Source organism: Athene noctua, chromosome 8 (assembly GCF_965140245.1).
Source record: "Athene noctua chromosome 8, bAthNoc1.hap1.1, whole genome shotgun sequence".
NCBI classification, from domain to species: domain Eukaryota; kingdom Metazoa; phylum Chordata; class Aves; order Strigiformes; family Strigidae; genus Athene; species Athene noctua.
Window position 1 is genome coordinate 6,588,222 of NC_134044.1, and position 22,728 is coordinate 6,610,949.

Sequence of the window (22,728 nt, forward strand, 5' to 3'; positions counted from 1 at the left end):
ACCTCATGGGTTCAACAAGGGGCAGTGAGAGTCTTGCACCTGAGGAGGAGCAACTCCAGGCACCAGCACACAGCCTGGGGCTGACTGACTGGAAAACAGCTTTGCAGAGAAGGACCTGGTGGAAACCAAGCTGACCATGACCCGGCAATGCATCGCTGCAGCAAAGGCAGGTACCAGCATCCTAGGCTGCAGTAGGATAAGCATCACCAGCAGGTCAAGGGAGGTGATCCTTCCCCTCTACCCAGCACTGGTGAGACACATCTGGAGTTCCATGTCCAGTGCTGGGCTCCCCAGTACAAGACAGACATGGACTTACTGGAGCAGGTCCAAGGAAAGGCCACAAAGATGATTAAGGGATTGGAGCATCTCTCATATGAGGAGAGGCTGAAAGAGCTGGTACTGTTCAGTCTGAAGAAGAGAAGGCTCACAAGGATCTTATCCATGTGTGTAAACATGCAATCAGAGTGAGTAAAGAAGATGGATCTCTTCTCTGAAGTGACAATGAGAGGACAAGAGGCAATGGGCACAAACTGAAATACAGGAAAGTCCATTTAAACATAAGAAAAAATGTTTACTTTCAGGGTGATCAAACACTGGAACAGGTTACAGATATCCTTGGAGATACTCAAAACCAGACTGGACATGGCCCTGGGCAACAGGCTCTGAGCAAGGGGTTGTAGTAAACCTCAGGAGGTCCCTTCCAACCTCAGCCACCCTGTGAACAAGGCCATTATGCTGGGCTCTCAGACAAAAATAACTTACAGCATCAGCCTGTTTGGGAAATGCAGCTGCAGCTCCCACAGGCAAGCAGCTCCCACAGCCTTTCCTTTGTGGATCTTCTCACACAGATCTTTCCTGGCCTTAAACACCTGCAGTGACCCTGCAGTCCCTCTTCTGTGCTGTGACTCCAAGATCCACTGCAACTTTTCCTATCATCAGGCTTCCCTGTCCTCTTCTGCCACAATACCTCACAAATGCCAAATGGTATCTGAGGGTCTTATCAGCCTGTGGTTCAGACACATTTTACGTGGCTCCTGCCTTACGCACTGATGGTCTGTCCTCGGTGACAAACAAACTGAGGGCTTTGGATGCCTTGTTGCCTCCTGAGGGCTGTGATCAGCACACACATCTTTGTGGCTATAGGGTGGCTGCAAGGTGTGTAAGGCTTGTGGTGGAGCAGAGCAAGTGGGTCTTATCTTCAGGCTCTTCCATCGGGTCCTCTCCCCTGCACAGTCTTGCTGGACAGCTGTGCTGCAGCGCTTCCTCTGCTTGATGTCTGGGCCATGTTGACATCCTGCTATCCTTCATTCACCACATCAGTTCCTGTGTGCTCTCACCCCTGGGCTCAAGCCAGCAGGCTTCTCTTCTCTTCTCTCACAGCTCACATGGCCAGAAGGGTACCCATCGTGCTATTTTATGAGCAGCCAACCACCATTGGCATCACTGCAATGAAGAAGTGTTGCAGCTGGTCAGGTACTAAGGGTAAGTGGGCAGTAAGACAATTCCCCACTAGCTATGCTGCACGCTGATTATTGACACCAATTAAATAGCTCATCACTGACCCTTTGGGGCTTACAGTTCACTCTCCTCCCTCCAATTCTGTCAATGCAGGGTCCAACAAGTGGGGCTCTTCATCACCCATGTGAGATGCCAAGGTCTTTGTTCAGTCACCAGCCTGAAGCTCTCAGGTGCTTTGGCTGTACCTGTGCTGAAGGAGTAGTGCAGGCTGGAGCCCCTCCACTGGCCCCATTGTGACCATCTCCTGCTCCATCCCTGCCCCACGCACCAAACCCATTCCAAGGGGCCATTTGGGTGCAGCAGTGTCCATCTGAGGAGGGATGGGGAGACTTTCTCCATCCTAGAGAGAGACTATGCTACATGCCAAGCTGCTCAGTGTGCTCACCTCCCCACCCAGAGCTGTGCAAGCAAGTATGACTCCATTCAGCACTCAGTCGGAGGGCCCTGCACCTCCAGCTGTGTGGCATGGTCCAACACCAGATAGTGCATCTTCTTGGTTTTGCTTAGCTTAGGTTTCAGCACAGCATTTCAAATCCACAGTTGTTGACTACCACTGCTTAGCTGTTGAACACACCACTTTAGAACACAACATTCTACCTCACTGGAAAGTATTGCCACCATTTATTTGGTCAGCCGATTGACACTCAAAACCAAACCAACATGAAATCTTCTCCCACGCAGGAGGAGGAGGAGGTGCTATAGAAACCGTCAAGTACCGGTGAGCTGTTGGTGTCCTGTGCATGCAGCCCTACCAGCTGCCTCGGCTGGCCCTGCTCCTCCTGGCCCAGATGTGCGGCTGCACAGCCCGCACATGCCCTGCCTCCGGCGGGACCTGCTGCTGATTTTGTGGCGTTAAACCTACAGGTAACATCACTTTGTTTCATTCTCTCCTACTCTCTGTGAAGTGTTGCTCAGGGTCCTGCTGTGTCTGGGAGGAGGAAGAGGAGGCTTAGACGCCTGGTTTCTGCAGGGCAGTGCAGTCCCTGCAATGCAGAGGTCTAAGCAGTAGGTTGCAATCTCTGAGCCTTTCAGTTTCTGTTCTTGCTCCAAGGTATCCTCCTGGTACTTCACCTGGAAGATCACAACATATTACTTCCTCACAGCAAAAGTTCCTGGGAACTGGAAAGTAAATTCATCCTAACACAGGAAATGAGTGATTCCAGAAGATTTCTTTTTTGTCTAAGTAAACCCTTGCATCTTTTCAAGATGTTCTGTTTGGGTTACTACATTACCATTTTCAAAGGGTGCAGTGATAGATGAGCCTGAGAGAACACCAGTTTCAAAGAAGAAAAGAAAAATGTTCTGTGCCTTAGATCACTGTGTTTGAGAGCTATGAACAACAGCAAGGACAGCACAGGTAGTTTCCAGATTTCTTCATGCAATTTGGAAACAAAAGAGAGGAAAAACCCCTCACCTAGGGCTCTTCTGCCACAGAGGCAGTTTGTCTGCCCACTCTTTCTGGCTGTGCTTCCCTCCCAGGTCAGCTCACTGCCCAGGGCCTGTGGAGTACAGCCCTGTCTATTCTCATATCGGCACAGTATATTCATTAAATCTTTGCTGACAGCTACCCATTCAATTTATAGAAATGTTGGTGAAAATCTGACCAGTTGCCATGGAGGTGGCAGTTGGTGCAGAAGATGCTGTGCTGTATACCATACTTCCCATACTTCCCATCCCATTTTCCTTCTTCCTCTCCCTGTGCTCAGTCCAGGTCCTTTCCCTCACCCACCAAGGCTGCCCTACTGTCCTTAGTCATTTCACTCACCACATTCACCTGTCATTCCTCTGGTACCTGCTTATTTCTGAGCCCCCCCCCACTAGGAGGGAGGAGGATTTTACAGACAGGACTCTCCCTCTAGTGCAGCTGTTTCCCCATGGGCATCACACTGGAAAAAACACAGGATGTTTGCCACCACGGTGCTACTGCAACACCCACAGTGCCTTCAGCCTCTGCCTTGCTTCTATCCCTCCAAACTCTCTGTTAAGAGTCTGGAAGAAGCCTGCTACTTCTTGAGCTGCTGGAGGAAATGAGCCCAGCCCTGGCCTTCCACCCCAGCTTAGTGACCAGCTTCCATGGTGGGGAACAGCTGCGGATCAGGTTTCCCCAGTCTATAGTGGGAGGAAAGCAGGACACACTCCACAATACTGGCGACTTTGTCAAGCTCCAGCCTGTTCCTGGTCCTCCAGCAGCAGCAGCAAGATGCTGGTTTACAGCTGTCTCCATGCTTTTCTCACAGCTGTAGATTGCTGCCTAGCCCCTCTGATGCTGCAGCCATCGCATCTACCCAACCTTAAAAATTTCCATCAGCCACAGGATATGGTAGCTTATCAAACTGCATCTCTTTAATGACATTTTATGCTCAGACATACCCTATCTATGCTATGTGGCCTGCTTTAAAACCCTCTGCTCATTTCCTCCCTCCTCCCCCCAGTCTCTGGGCTGCCTCGTAGCGCAGAGCACTTGTGAGACGTGATGCTGGGGACTGCATTTGGGCCACATCTCCAGCTCCAAAGGTGGTGTTGGCCAGAGCCCTTTCATGCTGCAGAGTACACCAGTACAGCCGGCATTGCAGACCAGGGCCAGTGAAAAGCAACCTGAGCACCAGCCATGACAGCAAAGACATCTGCCTTGTGCACTTAATGAGCATATGATGTGGCAGCTTCAGCCCATGATGTAAGGTGATTCCCTGCTGCTACTTACAGAGAGGTTTTCCTTGGGTGACAGCCATCACCTTCCTTCCAGGGTGCAGGCAGTGAGCAGCAAGCCTCTGTTGAGAAACCCAGATGTGAGCACACAAGAACTGGGAGAGCTCTCTATGCAGGAGTCACATTAGTGTCTGCTAGGGCCCAAGACATTTACATGTCTCCCCAGCAATTGAATTATTTGTATGTTCATCAGTTACTTCAGAACTGAAGTCTAATTTTGCAGGCAGTGCCCTCACCAACTGACCACAAGGTCTGAATTACTTGCAGAGGCAAATAACTGCTTAACCAGGCATATTCAGTCATGGTGTCCCTTCCTACATCTCTGAAAGCGGTTGGATTTCACCAGATCGCTCACCATTTCACTCTCCTGTTAGAGTGGCAAAAAACTTATTTTAAATTAAAAGGTTAAATTCTTTCCAAAGTGCATTTAGATGCAAACAGAAATTCAGTGACATACACACAGAAGCACGAGTTCACAGAATTGTTCCGTGCGCACATCACATACAGCCACTTTGCACAGGATGGGGTCTGGAGAAAGCTGATTTTTATCGGCCCATGAACTCACACTCTTCACGCAACCAATACGAAACATCTAGTAGCCAGTGTGACAGAGATGTACTACTTACATCTCATGGATTTCCTAAGGTGCCAGGATGCCTGCATGGAGCAGGAACCATCTAATGCAGCCCTTAGTGACAAGTTCCTTGTTTGTACCGGTGTTGTGTCTTTCAGGCATCTTTCTGCTTTAGATCTTCAGACTTGTACTCTCTCCTGGAACAAATGGGTTTAAAATCAGGTTAATCATTCCACCCCCCATTCCTCTCCCAAGGAGGTAGAGAGCAGCATGCCTCACTCACTCACTCCCTTAGGGTTTCAAGCATGCCTTTGGGATGCAGGAACTCAGATTCAGCTGTTTTCCTCAACCTGGAGCAGGAGCTCCAGATTTTCAAGGCAGCCCAAAGGCTCAGAAACCTCCACAGTTAAAGCCAGAGCATGAAGATGTCTGCCAAGTGACATCTGCTATGCCCTTGCAGCCCTTCATTCCCCTAGTCTGTCTCCCAAGTCAGCAGAACCAGTAGAAGAGTTTTTGCTCATGGATTGTGCTGGGCTTTAGGGTTGCTTCAACCCCTACCTAGCTCAAAACGAAGCTAAGGGTTAATTCTACCTCTTTTGCACAGCCTGACTTAACAAATCAGTGTTCACATTGTCACGAGATGCCCCCACTATCTATGAGGGCTTTTCTAAGTGCTATTCTGACTCCCCCCCCATTCAAGATCCCCTTATTTAATAAAGGCTGTCTGTCATGTCCCATTGGAAGTGTACCTTGAGATACCTACTCATAAACTGAGTAAACATAAACAAAGCTCCGCAAAGGATGCATCCCAGTTAGAGGCTGACTCAGAGAGTCAGCTTTGTAGACTCAAATTCACATTCATAACAAAGTAAATTTTTACTTAAATACCCTTTTTTATAGGAGCCACGAATCTTTTAAGAGGTAGGAGTAAAGTCTTACCATGTCTTTTCCCATTTCAGGTCTCAGAACATCATACAACGTCTACACATCAGGACAATGAATGTGTCCAGCAACTGCAGTGTCACAAATCTAGAACTGTATCACCATGTTCGTCTCACTGAATTTGCTCTGTATAACATAATTTTCTTTTTTGGAGCACTATTTAATGTCCTTGCTCTCTGGGTGTTCTTCTGCAAGATAAAGAAGTGGACAGAAACCAGGGTGTATGTAATCAATTTAGTCTTTGCAGACTTCTTTGTCATCTGCACCTTGCCTTCCATGGCTTATTTACTCTGGAATAAGTCAACTCGAGATGAACTCTGTCAGTTTATAGAGGCAATGTATTTTATCAACATGGTAGTGAGCATCTACATAATTTCATTTATCTCCATTGATCGATACATTGCCATAAAGCACCCCTTGAAAGCCAGGACCTTCAGGTCTCCTTTAAAGGCTGCCCTTCTCTGTGGGCTTCTGTGGGTCTCCGTGATAATCGCTGCCATCTTACAGCTTTGGCAGAGACACGCTGCTCTCTGCTTTCAGAAGGATACCACTGTGCCCGCTACTCTGAGCCTATTTTCCATTTTCTTCATTTTTACTGTTCCATTAGCAATCTTGACTTTTTGCTCCACAGAAGTAATTAGGAACCTTAAGAGACGTCTGAACACAAATTCACCAGAGAAGAAATTAATTCAGAAAGCTGTTCACATTATTTATGCAAATCTGATTGTATTTATAATATGCTTTCTGCCAGCCTACCTTGGGTTACTTGCTAGGTTCATAATGGAGAGCATTGGAGCTACCTGTTTCCTGCTCCAGGTTATGAAGAACTTCTCCTCTGTGACGAGGTGTATTGCCACATCCAACTGCTGCCTGGATAGCATCTGCTACTACTTTGTGACCAAGGAGTTCCATGAAGCCCTTCCACTGCCCAAATCCAGCACTGAAAAAACAGATCAAATCCACACCTTGCAGACACACACTTGCTTAAAGGAAGGTGGGGAGCAGGGGGGATGAAAAACACCAAACCCAAAAAACCCCACAACTCTGTAACATCAAGAGAAGAAAGAGCTTCAACATTATTGGGCTAACTATTGCGCTTTCTCTCTAGGACGATCTTTGTTAGGTTTAGCATTACTGAGTTAATTGTGATTTATACTATATGTTTCTATTAAACAAATAATTTATTTCACAGAGATATGTAAAAGCATGTATGTAATTGCTGGTCAGTAACACGTCTCCATTCCACCCTCCAGTGCCTGCTCGTTACTCTTACAGGAAGAGAGGTGACCCATGTATGTTTCTCTGTCTTGGTTAATTTTGCAAGTAAAGTCAATCAATCCTTATTGCCAACACGTACAAAAGAACACATCATGTTTTACCTCATTATGTATTTCAGGGTTTTTGTATTATTAAAATAATACCATTTCTTTTTATTGTATTCTTTTGGTGGGCTGAGGGAGTTCAGGTGGTACCAGGATACTACTACGTAGATGGCCCTAGACTCTGCCACTGCCCTTCCCCTTCAAGTCAATGGGTCAGACAGATCCAAAGGAACGTATTTAGGATGAAAGCAAGATTTGTCCAGTGCCATAAAGGCACAAAGTCCAAGAGATTTCAGAGCTGAATCCTCCTGCCACCCTGCTGAGCCCTGGCACAGACACACCTCCTTAGAGCAGCCATCCCCACTGGACTGATGATCCCACTCATGAGAAGTTCTTTTAAGTCTGTCTAAACCTTTGCCACCCGTGCACTGATACTCCCTGGGTTTATCTTGTGGCACCAGGCTGGCCCCTAGGTTCACCCTCCTGGCCACAGCTTGGGGTCAGAGTATCACCCCCCAGCTGAACCCCACATATGGACACAGCTGGGTCCAGGTTTCCACAGCCTGCCTACACTGACACCCCTAATGTTTCATTTGTCCATGAATCAGAAGCCTAGAAAACTCAGGGGAGATGGGGAGTGGGTTGATGCCCTACATCTTATTCAAATGCTCCCTAGGACTGTGCTTTTTGCTTCCTAAATACTGAAAAGTCTCCAAAGTGGCCCCTGAACTCTGCCATGGCAATGCGACCTGCGTGTTCCAAGAGACAGTGTGGAAGAGTCTTCCCTGCCCACTTACACAGTTTCCCCTGTGACTTACATCTGTCTTCAGGGAGCCCATGGGTGCTGCTCAATCTGCTGTTGTCACCTTTGGGACTGTGAGCTCAGGAGACATGAATTAATGGGACATCCTGAGAGAGTCAGAGGCTGGCTCCCATCAGCCAGCTCACATAGATGGGGCTGCAACTGCTGCAGCCAGCAGACAGCAAAAGCCATCAAAATGACTACAAAATAATATTGAGGCATGTTCTTAAACATGTTTCTAGAGGTCCTGACGCCTATGGCATGCTCACTGCCACACCAGTATCTCTCACCCACGCCCGGTGGCAGTGACTGTCATTACCAGCTTAGGATTTCCAGTGACGCTGATGCGCAGGGTCAGACACCTGCCCGCTTCACAGAGGACGAGCAGGCCCATAGCATCTGGCACCTTTCTTGTAGAGACAGTGAAGAGAAGCATGCTGGGTCCCCTCACCCTGAGCTCTCTGTCTCAGGGTGCATGAGCACTGATGTGCCCCCTCAGAAAAAACCCCATCCCGCACTGCTGCCTGCCTGGGGCGTGCTCTGCAACCGCACCGGAGGCTGCATGGGCTGCTGTGCTCCCTCGGGGACCTTGCACTGCCAGAAGGGCAATTTTCAACCATTATGGGTTTTATTTCAGAAATTATTTGTCTTCCCACAACTGAATATATTAAATTTTAATTGCTAGTTTGTGTGAGGTGAGTGGGGGAAGCACAGACTGGCTGGAAAAAATGATGCTGAAGCATTGAGCTGATGTGAGAACAACAGAGGGCACCAGAGACTCGACCTTCCCAAAAACTAGGTGATAAATGAAGCACTTTTGAGGAACAAGAGTTCATTGCTGTGTTTCAGCGCTCCTGAGCTGTCAACAGCAGGCTCCCGGACAGCTTGTGCCCCACACAGAGCAGCACCCCATAGCAGCACCCACGGCCCTGGCAGATCTCCTCCCCTACAAGGACACCCGCAGCTCCACTGCAACCTTTCTGGGGACTAAACTCACCTGACGGCCCCACAAGAAGCAGGTAATGTCTTTTAATTCTTCCCACAACAGTGAGTGGCTGTGTGCTCTGCTCTGTACTTTAGGGTGTGCTTTCTCACCTCTTAACTGAAGCATAGCGAGGGCTGCCTGCTTCTTAACATATAGGTCAATCCGCAGCTCTACACATCTACAGATGCCTCAGTTTCCTTCTGCTTTCACAGCTGTTATACCTCACTGTTTTGCAGTCACATGTGTCATTCAGGGGGGGTCTTCATCCCTCGCTGTGGTTTCACACCAGTGCTTCTTACCATGCCTCTTCCATGAGTGTGGAGACACCCAGGTCCAGGCACACTGCAGCACGGGACCCTGGAAACCGCCACTGGCTCTGGGCTTACATGGGGAATTTGATGGGGCCGGGATGCCCTGTCCAGCCCGGAGGGCTCAGCTGCTCCTCAGGGCATGCAGAGAGTGGCTTCTCACTGCGGGATGACCACAGCAGGCTGGCAGGGAAGGGCTGCAGGGTAGGAGGTACCACTGTGCAGCCAAGGACCTGTGAAGCTGAAAGCCCAAGAGAGCCAGGACACCAGCTGTGTATTCACGCCTCCATAAATTCCACCCCAAAAATGACTGTATCCCTGTGATTCTGGTGCTAGGGCAGGTGTTGCGCTTTCCTCTGTGGTTGCCAGCTCTGTCTCCCAGTCCTGGACACTAAAACCAGTTCACTTAGTTTATGCAATTGGACATTTTCACTACAGTGTAATGTTGATGCTTAGAAGCTGCTGACTTATAAGGCAATGTATTTATAAGAGATTCTAGGAATCTGGGCATTTTCCTTTTCTGCCTCACTGTAAACTCTTTATGAGCTGCAGACTGTCTGATTCATCCTCCACAGCCTCTTTGCTGGTAGCAGATGACCTGAAATATTTAAAGGAATACCAGGAGATAGTCTAAGTTCTTGGATTCGTGTTTTCTGCTCTAGCAACATTTTGGCTTCCTATCTTTGAAGGCTGAGATCAGACACAGGTACTCACTTTCCTTTCTCTCTCTGGAGACCTGCTACCTGCTAGGGCTGGTGGTAGCCCTGCTGAGCTATTCCTTCCCAGCATCCTCAGTGAGAGGAGTGGGTTTGTGCTTGGGGAAAACCTGCCCACATCAGGCACCTACCCACCAGCCTGCAGCAGCATTCCCACGGCCCCCAGGAGCAAAGCCACCAGAGCTACTTTACAGCTGGAAGGGCTCAAGTCCTGTGGAGGTTCACAATGCTACCCTGCTCTGCTTCAGGCTGCCCTAAAGCCAGTAGTTCTCTGATAACCAGAGCAGCAGCAAATCAACCACAAAAACTATCATTCTACTTTGCAGACCCTTTGCTATTGCCCAAACTGCAAACCAGGCCTGAATGGAGGGCAAGACAGGCTTAACCCTGTAATAGCTGTAAGGGAGGGTTGCCTCTGTGTTTTTATGTTAGCTGGTGGTGAGTGGCAGTGTTACCTTGATGTCTGAGGGACAGATGGTAGTGACGGGCCACCCGAGCCCATCCAGGGGCTGCCTACATATGCAGTGCAGGGGTGCAAGGAGCTGCAGAGCCAGGAGAGCAGCGGCACTGCAGCAGGACCCAGCCCAGAGGACCTGTCCCTGAACTCGGTCTCATGCCTGCACTCTTTTCTTGCAGAGACGGCCCGACATGGCAAACTGTACCAAAGATGACAGCGTGCTGCAGAATAGCATTGTGATATTTCAACTGATCGTCTACATCCCAGTGTTCTGTTTGGGGATCCCACTGAACACAATTGCCTTCTGGGTCTTCTGCTGCAAAATCAAGAGGTGGACCGAGACCAGGGTGTACATGATCAACCTCATGGTCGCAGACAGTTTCCTGCTCTTTGCCATGCCATTCCTGATATATTTTACCAAGTATGACCATCCCACGGACAAGCTATGTTTCACCGTACGGAACATCTATTTTACAAACATGCCTATGAGCATCCTTATCATCACCCTGATTGCAATTGATCGATACATTGCAATCAAGTTCCCTCTAAAAGCAAAGATCCTTCGATCCCCACTGAAATCAGCTTCTATTTGTGGGTTTCTATGGATAATGGTGATGATTTATTCCTACTTGCGTCTAAAATTTCATGACAGAAAAGAACAATTCTGCTTTCAGAAACAATCCATTCAACCTAGTTACTTATTGTTATTCTCTATTACCTTTGGGTATTTTATTCCCTTAGGGATTGTGATTTTTTGCTCAGTACAAGTTATCAAATGTCTCAAAAAGAAGATGGCCACAAGCCCTCATGAGACAAAGTTAATGGAGAAAGCAGTCCACATTGTTTCCGTGAATTTGTGTGTGTTCACCATATGTTTTTCACCTTTACACATCACACTGCTCTTGCGGTTTGCAGTGGATGTTGCTGGAGCTTGTCCTCTGGTCTCAGCAGTTAGAGCCTCCATTCAAATCTGTGCATGTTTAGCAAATTGTAACTGCTGTTTGGATGCATTTTGCTATTACTTTGCAGCCAAGGAATTTCCTGAATTTCCTTCTCTGCTCCCCACTTGTATATCAATGAGATCCAAGATGAACCAAAGCCAAGAGTCACAGCCACCCACAGATCAAGTTGTGACACAGACAGGGTCTAGTGCACTATAGGTATTAAGAGCCACAGTGCTGCTGAAGTTTCAAGGCAAGGGGAAATGGGACCACTTACAGTATTTGCAATCATTGTAGGTATAGGCATACCTGCAAAAAAGAGGCAATCCCCTCCAAGGGGTCTAATATTAACTCGAATTTTGTCCTTCTGCCCTCAGTGACTTGACTCCAACTCTGATTGTTGTCTTGGATCCTTGTATCACAGCTTCAGGCATCTCCTGGACAAGAGGGAGAGCCACGTGGTATGGAAAATAGATTATAAGGCCATTGTTTCTGCCAATGCACTTGCATTGCAGCTTAACATAGGAAACTGAGCACCCTTACAGCAATACACAAATCAGCCTCTAGGACTGTAATACGCATGGTGACTTAAAAACAAGAAAAAGCCCCTGTGCTACAATGCCAAACCTGATACATCTGTGCTGCTCACATCAAAGAATTTGCCTGCAGAAGGGTAGTTTCCTGCCAACCTATATAATTTCAAAGCTTGCAGCTATCACCAGGATGCAGCTATTGCTGCGCAGGGAGTAAGAGCCAGGACTCACACAGTGGCCTAAGACTATTGGCCCATTCCTGCTGTATAACACTTGTATTAGCTTATGGCAATGCCCTGGCATTTGTGAGACTAAAATCCCTGTGGCTATAGATACGCCATTACTGCATGGGAAAACTGAGCTATGTAAAGCATTGTGGACCACAGAACAGACCCTTTGCATCGTGCATATCAAGAATAAATCTGTGAAGACCTGATCTCACTCAAGCGATGACCGTAACCTCAGGTAACAGGTTTGTGGCTGTACTTTATTGGGATCAAACTGTCAACGGGTGTCCTGTCTGATGAGAGGTGATCACATCTGCCCGAGTTGTCACAGCCTCACACTGCAGGAGTGTTGATGCCCAGAAAACAGCAGTGAGCAACATGGGGCAGATAGAGCCTTGATCCCTCCCCCACCATCCATGAACAATTTTCAGAGGAGGTTTGGTGAGAGTGGGGTGTGTAAGGCCCTTCTGCAGAGATGTGGCAGACCCACGGCTGAGGGCTTCTCGGCATTGCCCTGTGTGATGAAGCATTGCTTTGGATTTGGGTTCTTTTTCAGCTGCTTGGACAGCACACAGTGGGGGTTCAACACCTCTCCTGCACCTCATTTTGAGACATTTAACTCTTTCCATGCATTATACAGAGAGCCTTGATCTATGCTAGCTGGATCCCACACCACGCATCAGTTTTAATGTCTGGTTTTCCAGGTAACAAATTCCTCTATAATGTCTGTGCTTGCTGACTGTGCACCATGTATCATTCCAGTCCACAGGGAAGTGACAACAGGACAACAAGGCAGCTAAAACAGTTAAGCCACAAAGGGAGGTTTTGGAGCACTGGAAGGAAGCCTGGGCTGAGAGGGGAGCAAGTGCCAGGGCGTAACTACTGCATAGTCATTCTACCTGCATGGAAATTTCATCTAACATTTTACCACATAGTCACTTCAATAACTTAAAGTCAGCGTGGAAAATATAGAGTTTTTGAAATGTATGTGATAACTGTATCTCAGTTGGCTTCATGGTCCTTGACTTTCAGTGTCTTCTGACTTGTAAACCCCTAAAAAATTCCTCCAGGGAATGCAAACCCCTATTCTGCTCATGTAGACCTACAGGAAACTAACTGTCTTAGTAACAACTTGCAAATAGCTTGTCTACAAGGGGGCTGTCACTTTCTAGTGTCTGCAGACCACTTGCCGAAACCAGTGTCTAGACATTGGCCAAACAACATAGGAATCAGCTATTCCCATCTCAGAAAGCTGTCCCCATCCAGACATTAGATCTACTTGCTTTGTGTCAATACTTTGGCAGAGGTCCCAGCATGATGGAAGCTGCAGCATAAAAATGGATGAAACTACTCGGGTCATTCAGCTGATCATTTATGTCCCCATTTTCTTCTTTGATGTATTATTTAATGCTCTGGCATTACTGGCATTTCACTGCAAGCAGAGCAAAAGGGTCATCTATGCATGTGACTAACTTAATCCCTGCACACTGTTTGGCCCTCATTCTGCCTTTTAAAGTCTCTTTTCAAAGAGGGAAAAAGAGACAAATAGTGCCTAATCTTAAAACGCATCTATTCCTTAAGGAAATGCATGTGTAGTTGCCAACAAATACACTGCAATTAACTGTCCTCAGAGGGCAAGAGGCTTAGGGTCCCCTGTTAGCCCAGTCTCCTTCGTGGTGTGCCAGGCATTACTTACATGTCCAGGTGTTCAGCAAGGAAGGAGACTTCTGTTTTCAGAAACAGCACAGAGGGCCTTCAAAAACACTTTTGGCTCTGGGATCCCCTTCTGAGATTTTGCACCTCATTGGTTATAATGAAGGCCTGTTCCAACAGATTATTATGAAAATTTTTATTATCTTGAAAAAAGATGAAAGTTGATTCATATCAACCTGTTGTACTGCTGTTAATCCAAAAAGCAAACTTACTTTTCTGCAAACTCAGACATGTTCATGTTTTCTCCCTGTTAACATGGGGCACGTTGTACAGTTTATAATGGGCTCCAATTAGGTTGTCTACTCTGAAATACAAAACAATAATGCTTTTGTGCAAGTGGCCTCATTTATAGGTTTCATAGTATGGCAAATACTAACTGCCATTACAACGCCACTCGCTACTGTTTTGTAATCAAAGAAGTTCAGAACATTTTCTTCTTGCACAAGCTTATAGTTTTTAAATCAAGAAAGGACCACAGAGAAGGCACTCTATTAAACTAAACAGCTGCTGTGGTTTCACCCCAGCCAGCAGCAGCCAAGCACCACACAGTCACTAGTTTACTCCCTTTTGGTGCCAAAACCAGTACAACAGGTGCACTAAAGAATTTATAGTTGGCATTCCTGTACATAACAAGCTTAGTGCATACGGAGCTTTATGAAGTGAATGTCTTCTTCTTGTAGGAAGCAAACTGAGGTCTCCTACCATTCATGTTCTAAATTTAAAAAATTGTGTTCCTTTTTCTTAAAATGGAAGTTTGTTGACTTCACAATATCTCTGTCATCATTTAGTAATATTTTTTGTTATTTGTACTGAACGCTATGAAAACAAAAAAGGAAACATTCTCCTGCAAATGAAAATAACTCTATCTCATAGTAATATATCTATAAATAAATATTCATTTATTACCATTACACATCAGAGTCCTCCATTATTAACACTAAACCTATACTGGAGATTGTGAGAGGAGACTTAGTTACCATGATGTAAGATCTGCCTTACAACAGGGTATTTATAGTGCAACCCAAAGATGAGCGAGGAACTTTCTGAAGTAGTATGTACTACCTGGACAAAAATTATCATCTGGTTTACACCTCAAGTTATAATGATGTTTATGATGCGTTTCTGACACCTTTCTTCAATTTGAACAAAACCTCAGCTCTATGAGTGCTCCCAGTAAACGGAACAGATGATTTATCAGCACCTGGGCCACAACAAACTACCAGCCATCATACAGCACTGGAATAGCAATCCATGAGGACAGTGGCATGGCTATCCACAAATCTTTCCCATTTCCTAGCACAAGAGTCTAACTAATGATAGTAGGGATCAGCAGTCACAGTCTGTCAGCAGCTCCAACTAGCAGGGCTGGGCTAGCTGCATTCAGCTAACATTTCAGCAAGATATAATCTCTCTATCCCTTAAAAGATGTTTACAATGGCTTAAACTTTAAATGAGCAAATTGATGCTGCAGTCAAAATTTAGGCTTGAAAGGAAAAAAAAAAAAAAAAAAAAGGCAAGGAAAAGCCTACAAAGTAATTCAGAAACTTTCTTCTAAGTGAATAGCCAACAGATTTAGCGGTTTTGGCCCTTCTAAGCAGGGAGGGCAGTGGCTGGCACAAGACAGTATTTTGCTGTTTAGTGGCATTTGGGCAGGCCTGAAATCTGAGTTCTCACCAGAGGTTTGGGCTTCAGCAGCACTCCTCTCCCAGGAGATGAAGGACGCATATTGGGGAGATCTGCATTTTATTGAGCCGGGTGCTGCTTTCAGGTTTTGGAGGTACCCCTGTGTTTTTGGTTTCTTCGTGCGGCACAGTTGTTTCAATTGTGAGCACTGCCCAGCAGACTCCAGGGAACGTTACAGGCACCAAAGCAGCAGCAGGCAGCTGGGTAGCACAGGCTTTGCCATGCCCTCTCCAGTATGTTTGCACAGAGATACATGGCCAACCCCTTCAGCAGTGATGCTGCTGGGGTACAGAGAGGGCTATAGTACAGAGCGTTATCTGCCGTGGCTCAGCTCCTGTGTGGTGCTAATGAAGGGGAAAGGGGAAAGAGGCTCAACAGACAGGGTTGGTCACTGTGTGAAGTTGGTGCAGTTAGCCTAACACTGCCATTTCACAGGTTTTCCATGCTAAAAATAAGACTTACATGTTCTGCTCCCAACACTGTAGTTCTGCTTTGGTCAAGTTTTGCTGTTGCAACATCACATCTTCTCATGAGAAAGCCAGGAAAAAACCCCACATGAGGCAGAGGCACTGCAGAACTCGAATGTCCCAGGGTAGCACGGTGTCCCTGTGCCCCTTGTACATGTGGTGGGGTACTGGTACACCTTGCCAGATGCCCTGTCTCACTCTGATGTGCCAGCAGCTGTAGCCAGCAGAGCACAGCCTCTGGGAAGCAGAGGAGACCAAGATCTTCCCTGGCAGGAAAATGAGGCAGGAGCCCATCAAACCTGAGCTGTCCTGTCTATTAGCAATCTGTACCAGGAGCACATGAAAAGTTCATGAAAAAGATTTCTTTGGCTGAGAAAGAGGACATCAGGCAGAGCTTACAATGGAAGGAAAATTGATTGATTGTGCAGAACAGAAATAAGTTTTAGAGATCAATAAGTGTAAAGATCAAACGGTTTTAGCAAATTCTTCCCTTAGATAGCAAAAATCTATCTACAAATCACAAGAAAAGAAGTGAGATCACCCTGTACTGCTGTTGATAAAAACAACAAAGTTGTCCAGGTATGTCCTGAAAACTACCTAATTACTTTGCCACAGCTTTCAGTAAGGACAAGAAACTCAAGAAATCCTGAATTTTAAAGGAATTAGCACATGAAATCTCACACCAGCACCAAAGCTTTTAAATATGTCAGCCAAAATAGGATCAGGGGACAGAAACCACCAAACACAGCCCCTTCTCTAGGATGGGGAAACAAAGTGAAGAGTCTGGCCAGTAACAGTTCTGCTATGCTCAGATCTGAAAAATATGCAGTTTCACAACACTTTTGAATAACATTAAATGGGACAAAAAAAAAAAAAAAAGGCAAAAGTTAAGTGGCGCTTCACCTTACAGGAGTATTTTGCCTCACTGGCTCCTTTCACTGAGAAAATCACTTTTCCAGCCAAGGTGTAGTAGACACTGATGTCAGTAAAAGGTCCTTTGGAGCATGCTGTGAGCAGTAATGCACTTTGTACAGGCACCTGTACTCAGCGGTGCTGTAGGCCCCTGGACTACCATGCCAGGGAGCTGCCAGCAAGGAAGCCAGAAAACAGCACAAGTGTCACCTGCACTGCACCACATGGTGACAGCACTCATGGGGCTGAGACAGGCTGAGAACTGCAGAGGCAGGGGAAAATACCAAGTGAGCATTATTGGTCCACGGCAGAAGTGCTAAAGCCTGCAAGTGGATGGAAGAACGGGGTCATCAGCATCTGCATGAGCCTAGAGGGTGGCTCATGAGGAGCTGAGGTGGAGCGAAGAGAAGCATGAGGATCCTGACCCAAGCAGTGTCCAGGAATCAGACAGGGACCACCACATCAGGAGCCACGTAAGTTCTCCACAGAAAACACTTCAGCATAACTTTGCCTACTGGTAGCTGATGTTGAGTTGCTCTGACATACCCTGGTGAACCTGCTGATCACAACGAGCTGCTTTGTGCCTGGTGACACCGTTTGTCCCTCCTTTGAACCCTCACCAGGCTGATGGGAGACATAGCTGCCCTCATCTGGCAACCACAACACCAAGCTGTGGATGGGAAGCACCACACTGGAGAGATGCTACAAGCTGAACTCCCTCCAGGCTTGATTTTGACTGCTCATGTTTAATACCAGTAGTGATTGCTTTGACATAGACAATAGGAGTGTGTGGACAACACCTGAGGATGACACAAAGTGAAGTGTTTTCTGTACAGTGGTGAAATTATCACAGTGTAATATCTGAATGACTTTGAAAATGAAAATACTAACAAGGACCATGATATGAAAAGTATGGTGTCTGGGGATCAAGAAGCTGGGTGTACTAATAGGTCAGCAACTACTTATAAGCATCCGCCAAGAAGCAGCCAAGAAAGGCAAACACAGTCCCTGGAAAATCAGGAGAAGTATTTAAGCAAAGCTCTATATTGACTATACACTGGCAAGGAATTAATCTCAAAAGCTGGTTTGTAATGTGTAGGCAGACAAGGCAGAAATACTCCTGAAGCTGCTCTAAGATGACCTGGAAAGTGGGAAGGGGAAATGTGTTTGCCAAGACAGCAATTCAGGGTACTAACAGTGGGCCCCTTGAGCTTGTTGATCAATTTGTCTGAACTCTTCCTGTGAATGGGTTGCAATGGACAGCCAAGGAGGAACCCCCGGCCAGCAGGCACCTGCAACCACAGAGCAGTCACAGAGTTATCAGGTCACAGGGTCACGATGCCACGCTTTCTCAGAATTGCTGGCTGCTGAGCACTATGGAAGACAAGAGAAATGCCATGAATCAGAGTGAAACCCAGCTATAGTAATCACAAAACTGCAAACCACAGCCCTCCCTTCTCCAACAGCTCTGTGATTGGGACCGGGGGCCTGCTGGGGCTGCTCTGTCTTGGGGCTCAGCAGTGTGACAGCAGGTGACAGTCCCTGCTCCAGCCCCAGCAGAAGTGGCAGAGCAAAGGCCTTGGGACCCCCCAGGGACACGGGGACCCTCCAAGCAACACACACAGCCTGCTGGGAGAGGAAGGTCAGCGGCCGTTGCCCACTGAGACAGCAGGCACCGGGAAGTAAATCAAAGGGAAAACCCACAGCCATTCCATCACTGGAGGAACTGCTGCAGGGCCACATGGCAGATGAGCATTCCACCAGGCTGCAGGGCTATTGCAGGCTCCTCGGTCAACAGGGGGTGTTACGAGCCATGCCAGCGGTGGTAGAGGAAGCTCAAACCCGACAAAATGCATTGAGGAGGGGCAGAGGTGATTCCTCCACCAGTGTTGCTGTTGTCACAGCCACTGGCAAATGGTCATTGAAGGACACCTTGGTGGTCATGTGCCAGGAACGCTGCTCAGAGCACCCATCGTGCCTGCACATCACACCGCCGCTGGTCTGGAGGAACATTCACTCTCTCCAAGGACTGCGAGCAAGCAGGTAATTCCTTCTGGCTATTTGCTGACCTGGTTATTTGAGCTCTGCAAGGTGCTGTCTTTCCCCAGCCATGGCAGGACACCAAAATGGTGGTGGAGAAACTGAGAGAGGGCTGGAGCCTGTGTATTTTCAAAGGCTTGTTTTGATACTGGCCACATTAGACATGTTTTAGATGCTTAAGGGTTGTCCCAGCCTTTGCTAGATGTCCCCATTGTCTGTTAAGATCTACCCCTACATCATTCCTCATGTCCAAAGCAGAGCTGCTGCACGTATCGGCTGTAGCACATTCCCTCACCTCCCAAGGGGTCTCCTGGCATGATTCCTCAGCAGCATGACTTTCAAAGTTAGCCGAGAGCTGCAGATGTTGCAGCACTGCCCTATGATTTGGGTTGCCCAGGATGCTTTCAAGCTGCAGGAACCTGCACACATGGAGCCATGTTCCCCTTGCAGGGAAAATCCAAAGACATCTCAGACCTCCCTGGTCTTTTCTGTCCATGAACAGCTGCACCTGGAATATACTCCTGCATTAACTCCTCCAAAGCAGGAGGGCAAACAGCAATACTGCCCTTAGATCTAGGGTGATAAAACCACCCACCACACCAGATAGAGTTCATCTCTCAATTTCACATGGCTGCTGATCATATTTCTTGCTATGACATTGGTGGGTTTTTTTGTCCTGGAATTGTGGCAGATTGCTCTAATACTTCTGAGAAAAAGACCAGCTTTCACAATCCTTGAAAGGCAGCATATGCAGACCCCAGTACTCAGATTCTTGCTGCACACCTCTAAATGCTACCACTGAGTACAGGATTCAATGGCAGCTAAAACTAGTGAGAGATGTACTCATTGCTCTTATCACTAATGAGAAGTGATTCAGAGAGAGCTCAGGACTGGAGGAGAGGACAGCTGTCCATTTGCTGCACATCTCCCAGGACATTTTGAGCTGTGAGGATGCTTGCTGGCTTCTCCTGAGCATCACTATAAGGAAGAGATGAGAGCTGGGATTAGGCACCCCCTTTCCATTAAGAGATGGTTGTAACAGCTCATATAACTCCTAGCTACAAGATACCTGTTGCTGCCTGATCTGAGTCTGGCCTAAAACAGAGACCCAAGCACTTTCCCTTGCAGCCCTCCACAAGACATCTTCCACATGGGACTCAGTGAGAACCTGCTCTTTTCTCTCCTCCACAACTGATCAGGCTCATGTCCCACTCCCTCCCCTTCTCACTAGGTACCCTACAGCCAGCTCTGCTCTGCAGAGTGATCTCCATGATCTGATTTTCACTGTTTGTAAAGCCCTAAACTATTTGAATTAATCACCAATTCAGTCAAGAGTCCAGCTTCTCATGGTTTAATCTGCTTTTGCAGGAATCGTGCCTCTTAATATTCCAGAAATGAACCTCAGCAGCTGCAATATCACAGCCTATGAAAGCTTTCCACTTGTCCAGCTGTGTGTTTACATCCCGGTTTTGCTTTTGGGCATTTTGCTGAACGTGTTGGCGCTGTGGGTGTTCTGCTGCAAACTTGGCAAATGGACAGAAACCAGAGTTTACATGGTAAACCTGGCTGTGGCTGACTGCTTGCTGCTCTTTACTTTGCCTTTTAAAACTTTGTCCCAGTTCCGTCAGCTGAAGGTAGGTAGATGGTGCCTGGCTCTGGAAGGTGGCTATTTCATAAACCGCTTAATGAGCATCGGTATCATCACTGTCATAGCAGCTGATAGGTACCTTGCAATCAAGTACCCTTTCAAAGCCAAGGTGCTGAGGTCGCCGCTGAAGGCAGCTTTTGCCTCTGGATTTCTTTGGATAGTTGTCATCTGCATGATGTCCATCATTAAAAAGTTAGAGGACAGAGAACAAGATGAACTTTGCTTTGAAAAATCTTCCGTTAAGCCCTCAGTGATCACACTGTGTGCTATTATTGTAGGGTTTTTCATGCCACTGATCATCTTGAGTTATTGCTCCATACAAGTCATTGCAGAACTCATGAGAAAGAAGAATGAAAACTCTCACAAGGAAAAGTCAGTGAGGAAGGCCGTCTACATTGTGTCCGCAAACATGGCTGTGTTCATCGTATGCTTTTTACCTCTTTACCTTGGGCATCTCCTTCGCTTTATAATGGACTCCACCAGCTCCAACTGCTCTGCAATACAGAGGGTTAATAATTTTGTTCACCTCGCCTCGGTCCTCGCAAACACAAACTGCTGCCTGGATGCTATTTGTTACTACTTTGTCAGCAAGGAATTTAAGGAAGCATCTCCCAAGCTAGCGAAGTCCAAATCCGAAGCCAGTGAAGAACCTGAAATTCAGCTCCCATGCATAACACATTAGTGCAAAACACATGCAGCACACATTTTATACTTGCTATGTTCAAGTTTAACTGGGACTCAGAAAGAGGCTTTCACACTTTCTTTTTGTGTGAGTGGAATGGAGGGACTTTCTGCAGATGGAAAGGGTTCAGACACATGAAAATTAGCCCTGATTCAGACAACCACAGCAGTCCAGATCCTGATGTAATGATCTAGGTTGCCACTGATAATTCTCCACGTATGCAAATTTGAGTAAAATTATAGCTTTCCTCTGCAAATACTGTCTTCCATTTTCCCAGAAAACCCAAACCAAGTACAGCCATCAGTAAAGAAGGGGGATGGGGATGGTTTGTCCCTTGCCCCCCCATTGGATCAGTTTTTATGCAGCTATAGCTGTTATTCCAACATTTAAAAAAAAAAAAAAAAAAAAAAACAAAAAACAAACAAACCCAACAAACAAGAGAAGACAAAGTGAAACCACTGCAGAAAAAGGAATAAAGGTGTTTTAATAAGCTATAAACCTTTTGGGTTTTAGTTGGTCATAATGCACAATCACCATAGCAAAGGCAGATTTTGCCCACTTTAGACAACTTTACAGCACCATTCGTAAGACATAACAGCTACAAAATGGACAGCAACTGCAATAGAAGGTCAGAAGAAATTGCTATTGCTTGTTCTGGAGAAAAACTTTACATCAAAAATATTTGAGTCAAATGGCATTAAAACTACTATCCAAAGAGTTGGGGCAAGGCAGTGGGAATAAGGACTCTGTATTAGGGGTCTATTCAACCTTCAATTCTAGTAAAGGACTGTCAAAAGAAAGCTGCAGCAAGCTGTTCCAAAGAAACCAACATAAATAAAGTCATGTTACTGGCACAGAGCTTAGTCTCATAATGAGCTAAATGAAAAAGGTGGAGGGATTTGGGTGGTACGGGACCGGCTCTGCTGTCTGTCCCCAAGTGGGGCAGCTCATCTCGTCCCCACTGTCCGAGTGAGGGGCAGGGGGTACGAGCTGCAGTTGAGCCTCAGATTTTCAAAGGCAGAGCAGCGCATGCCCCCTGCAACACACTTAACCACAAACAGCTAAGTAAGTAAAACCACTAACTAGCCCTGGGCCACATGTCCCTGGATGGGACATCACCAGGCACACACCTCCACTCATACCCCCAACCCCAGGCTGGACTTCCTTCCACCTGCACATGCTGGGCCAAACCCCACCACCACCTAAGCAGCTTTACAGCCCCCATGCCCAGCTCAGCATTTTTATCTCCTCTTACTCAAGGCACATGCCAAATGGAAGAAACCCCTCAAGGAAAGACCCTGCTGCAGACAATTGTGAGCAGAGCCCTCTGTCCACCCAGGCAGTGGCTGCGTCACTGCTCAGAAAAGCCCACGCCACCTGCATGGGACAATAGCAAAGCTCTGACAACCTCCCGAGGGACTGCAGGCTTCTCACCATGCTTGTCAGAGATTCAGGTAGAAATGGGGATATCTTCTCTGTCATCACCAAAATCTGAAAGCAGGATCTCACCTTCACTCACTGCACAATGTGGAGGGGGAGTAGGAAAGGCTCT

The 22,728-nt window shown here is 46.9% G+C and overlaps 3 protein-coding genes across 3 annotated transcripts; all 3 read left to right on the forward strand.

Annotated features, from left to right (window-relative positions):
- The first annotated feature begins 5,794 nt into the window (after positions 1–5,794).
- On the forward strand, positions 5,795–6,754 carry LOC141963277 (G-protein coupled receptor 35-like). The gene has a single exon (XM_074912462.1). It carries the CDS (start codon positions 5,795–5,797, stop codon positions 6,752–6,754), a length of 960 nt encoding a protein of 319 aa, XP_074768563.1.
- A 3,767-nt stretch (positions 6,755–10,521) lies between these two features.
- On the forward strand, positions 10,522–11,490 carry LOC141963278 (G-protein coupled receptor 35-like). Its single transcript, XM_074912463.1, has one exon. The coding sequence runs from the start codon at positions 10,522–10,524 to the stop codon at positions 11,488–11,490; it is 969 nt and encodes a 322-aa protein (XP_074768564.1).
- Positions 11,491–18,809: 7,319 nt separating this feature from the next.
- Positions 18,810–21,176, forward strand: LOC141963400 (G-protein coupled receptor 35-like). Its single transcript, XM_074912706.1, has 2 exons — positions 18,810–18,837; positions 20,215–21,176. Exon 2 carries the CDS (start codon positions 20,241–20,243, stop codon positions 21,174–21,176), a length of 936 nt encoding a protein of 311 aa, XP_074768807.1. The 5' UTR covers positions 18,810–18,837; positions 20,215–20,240.
- The last annotated feature ends 1,552 nt before the right edge of the window (positions 21,177–22,728 follow it).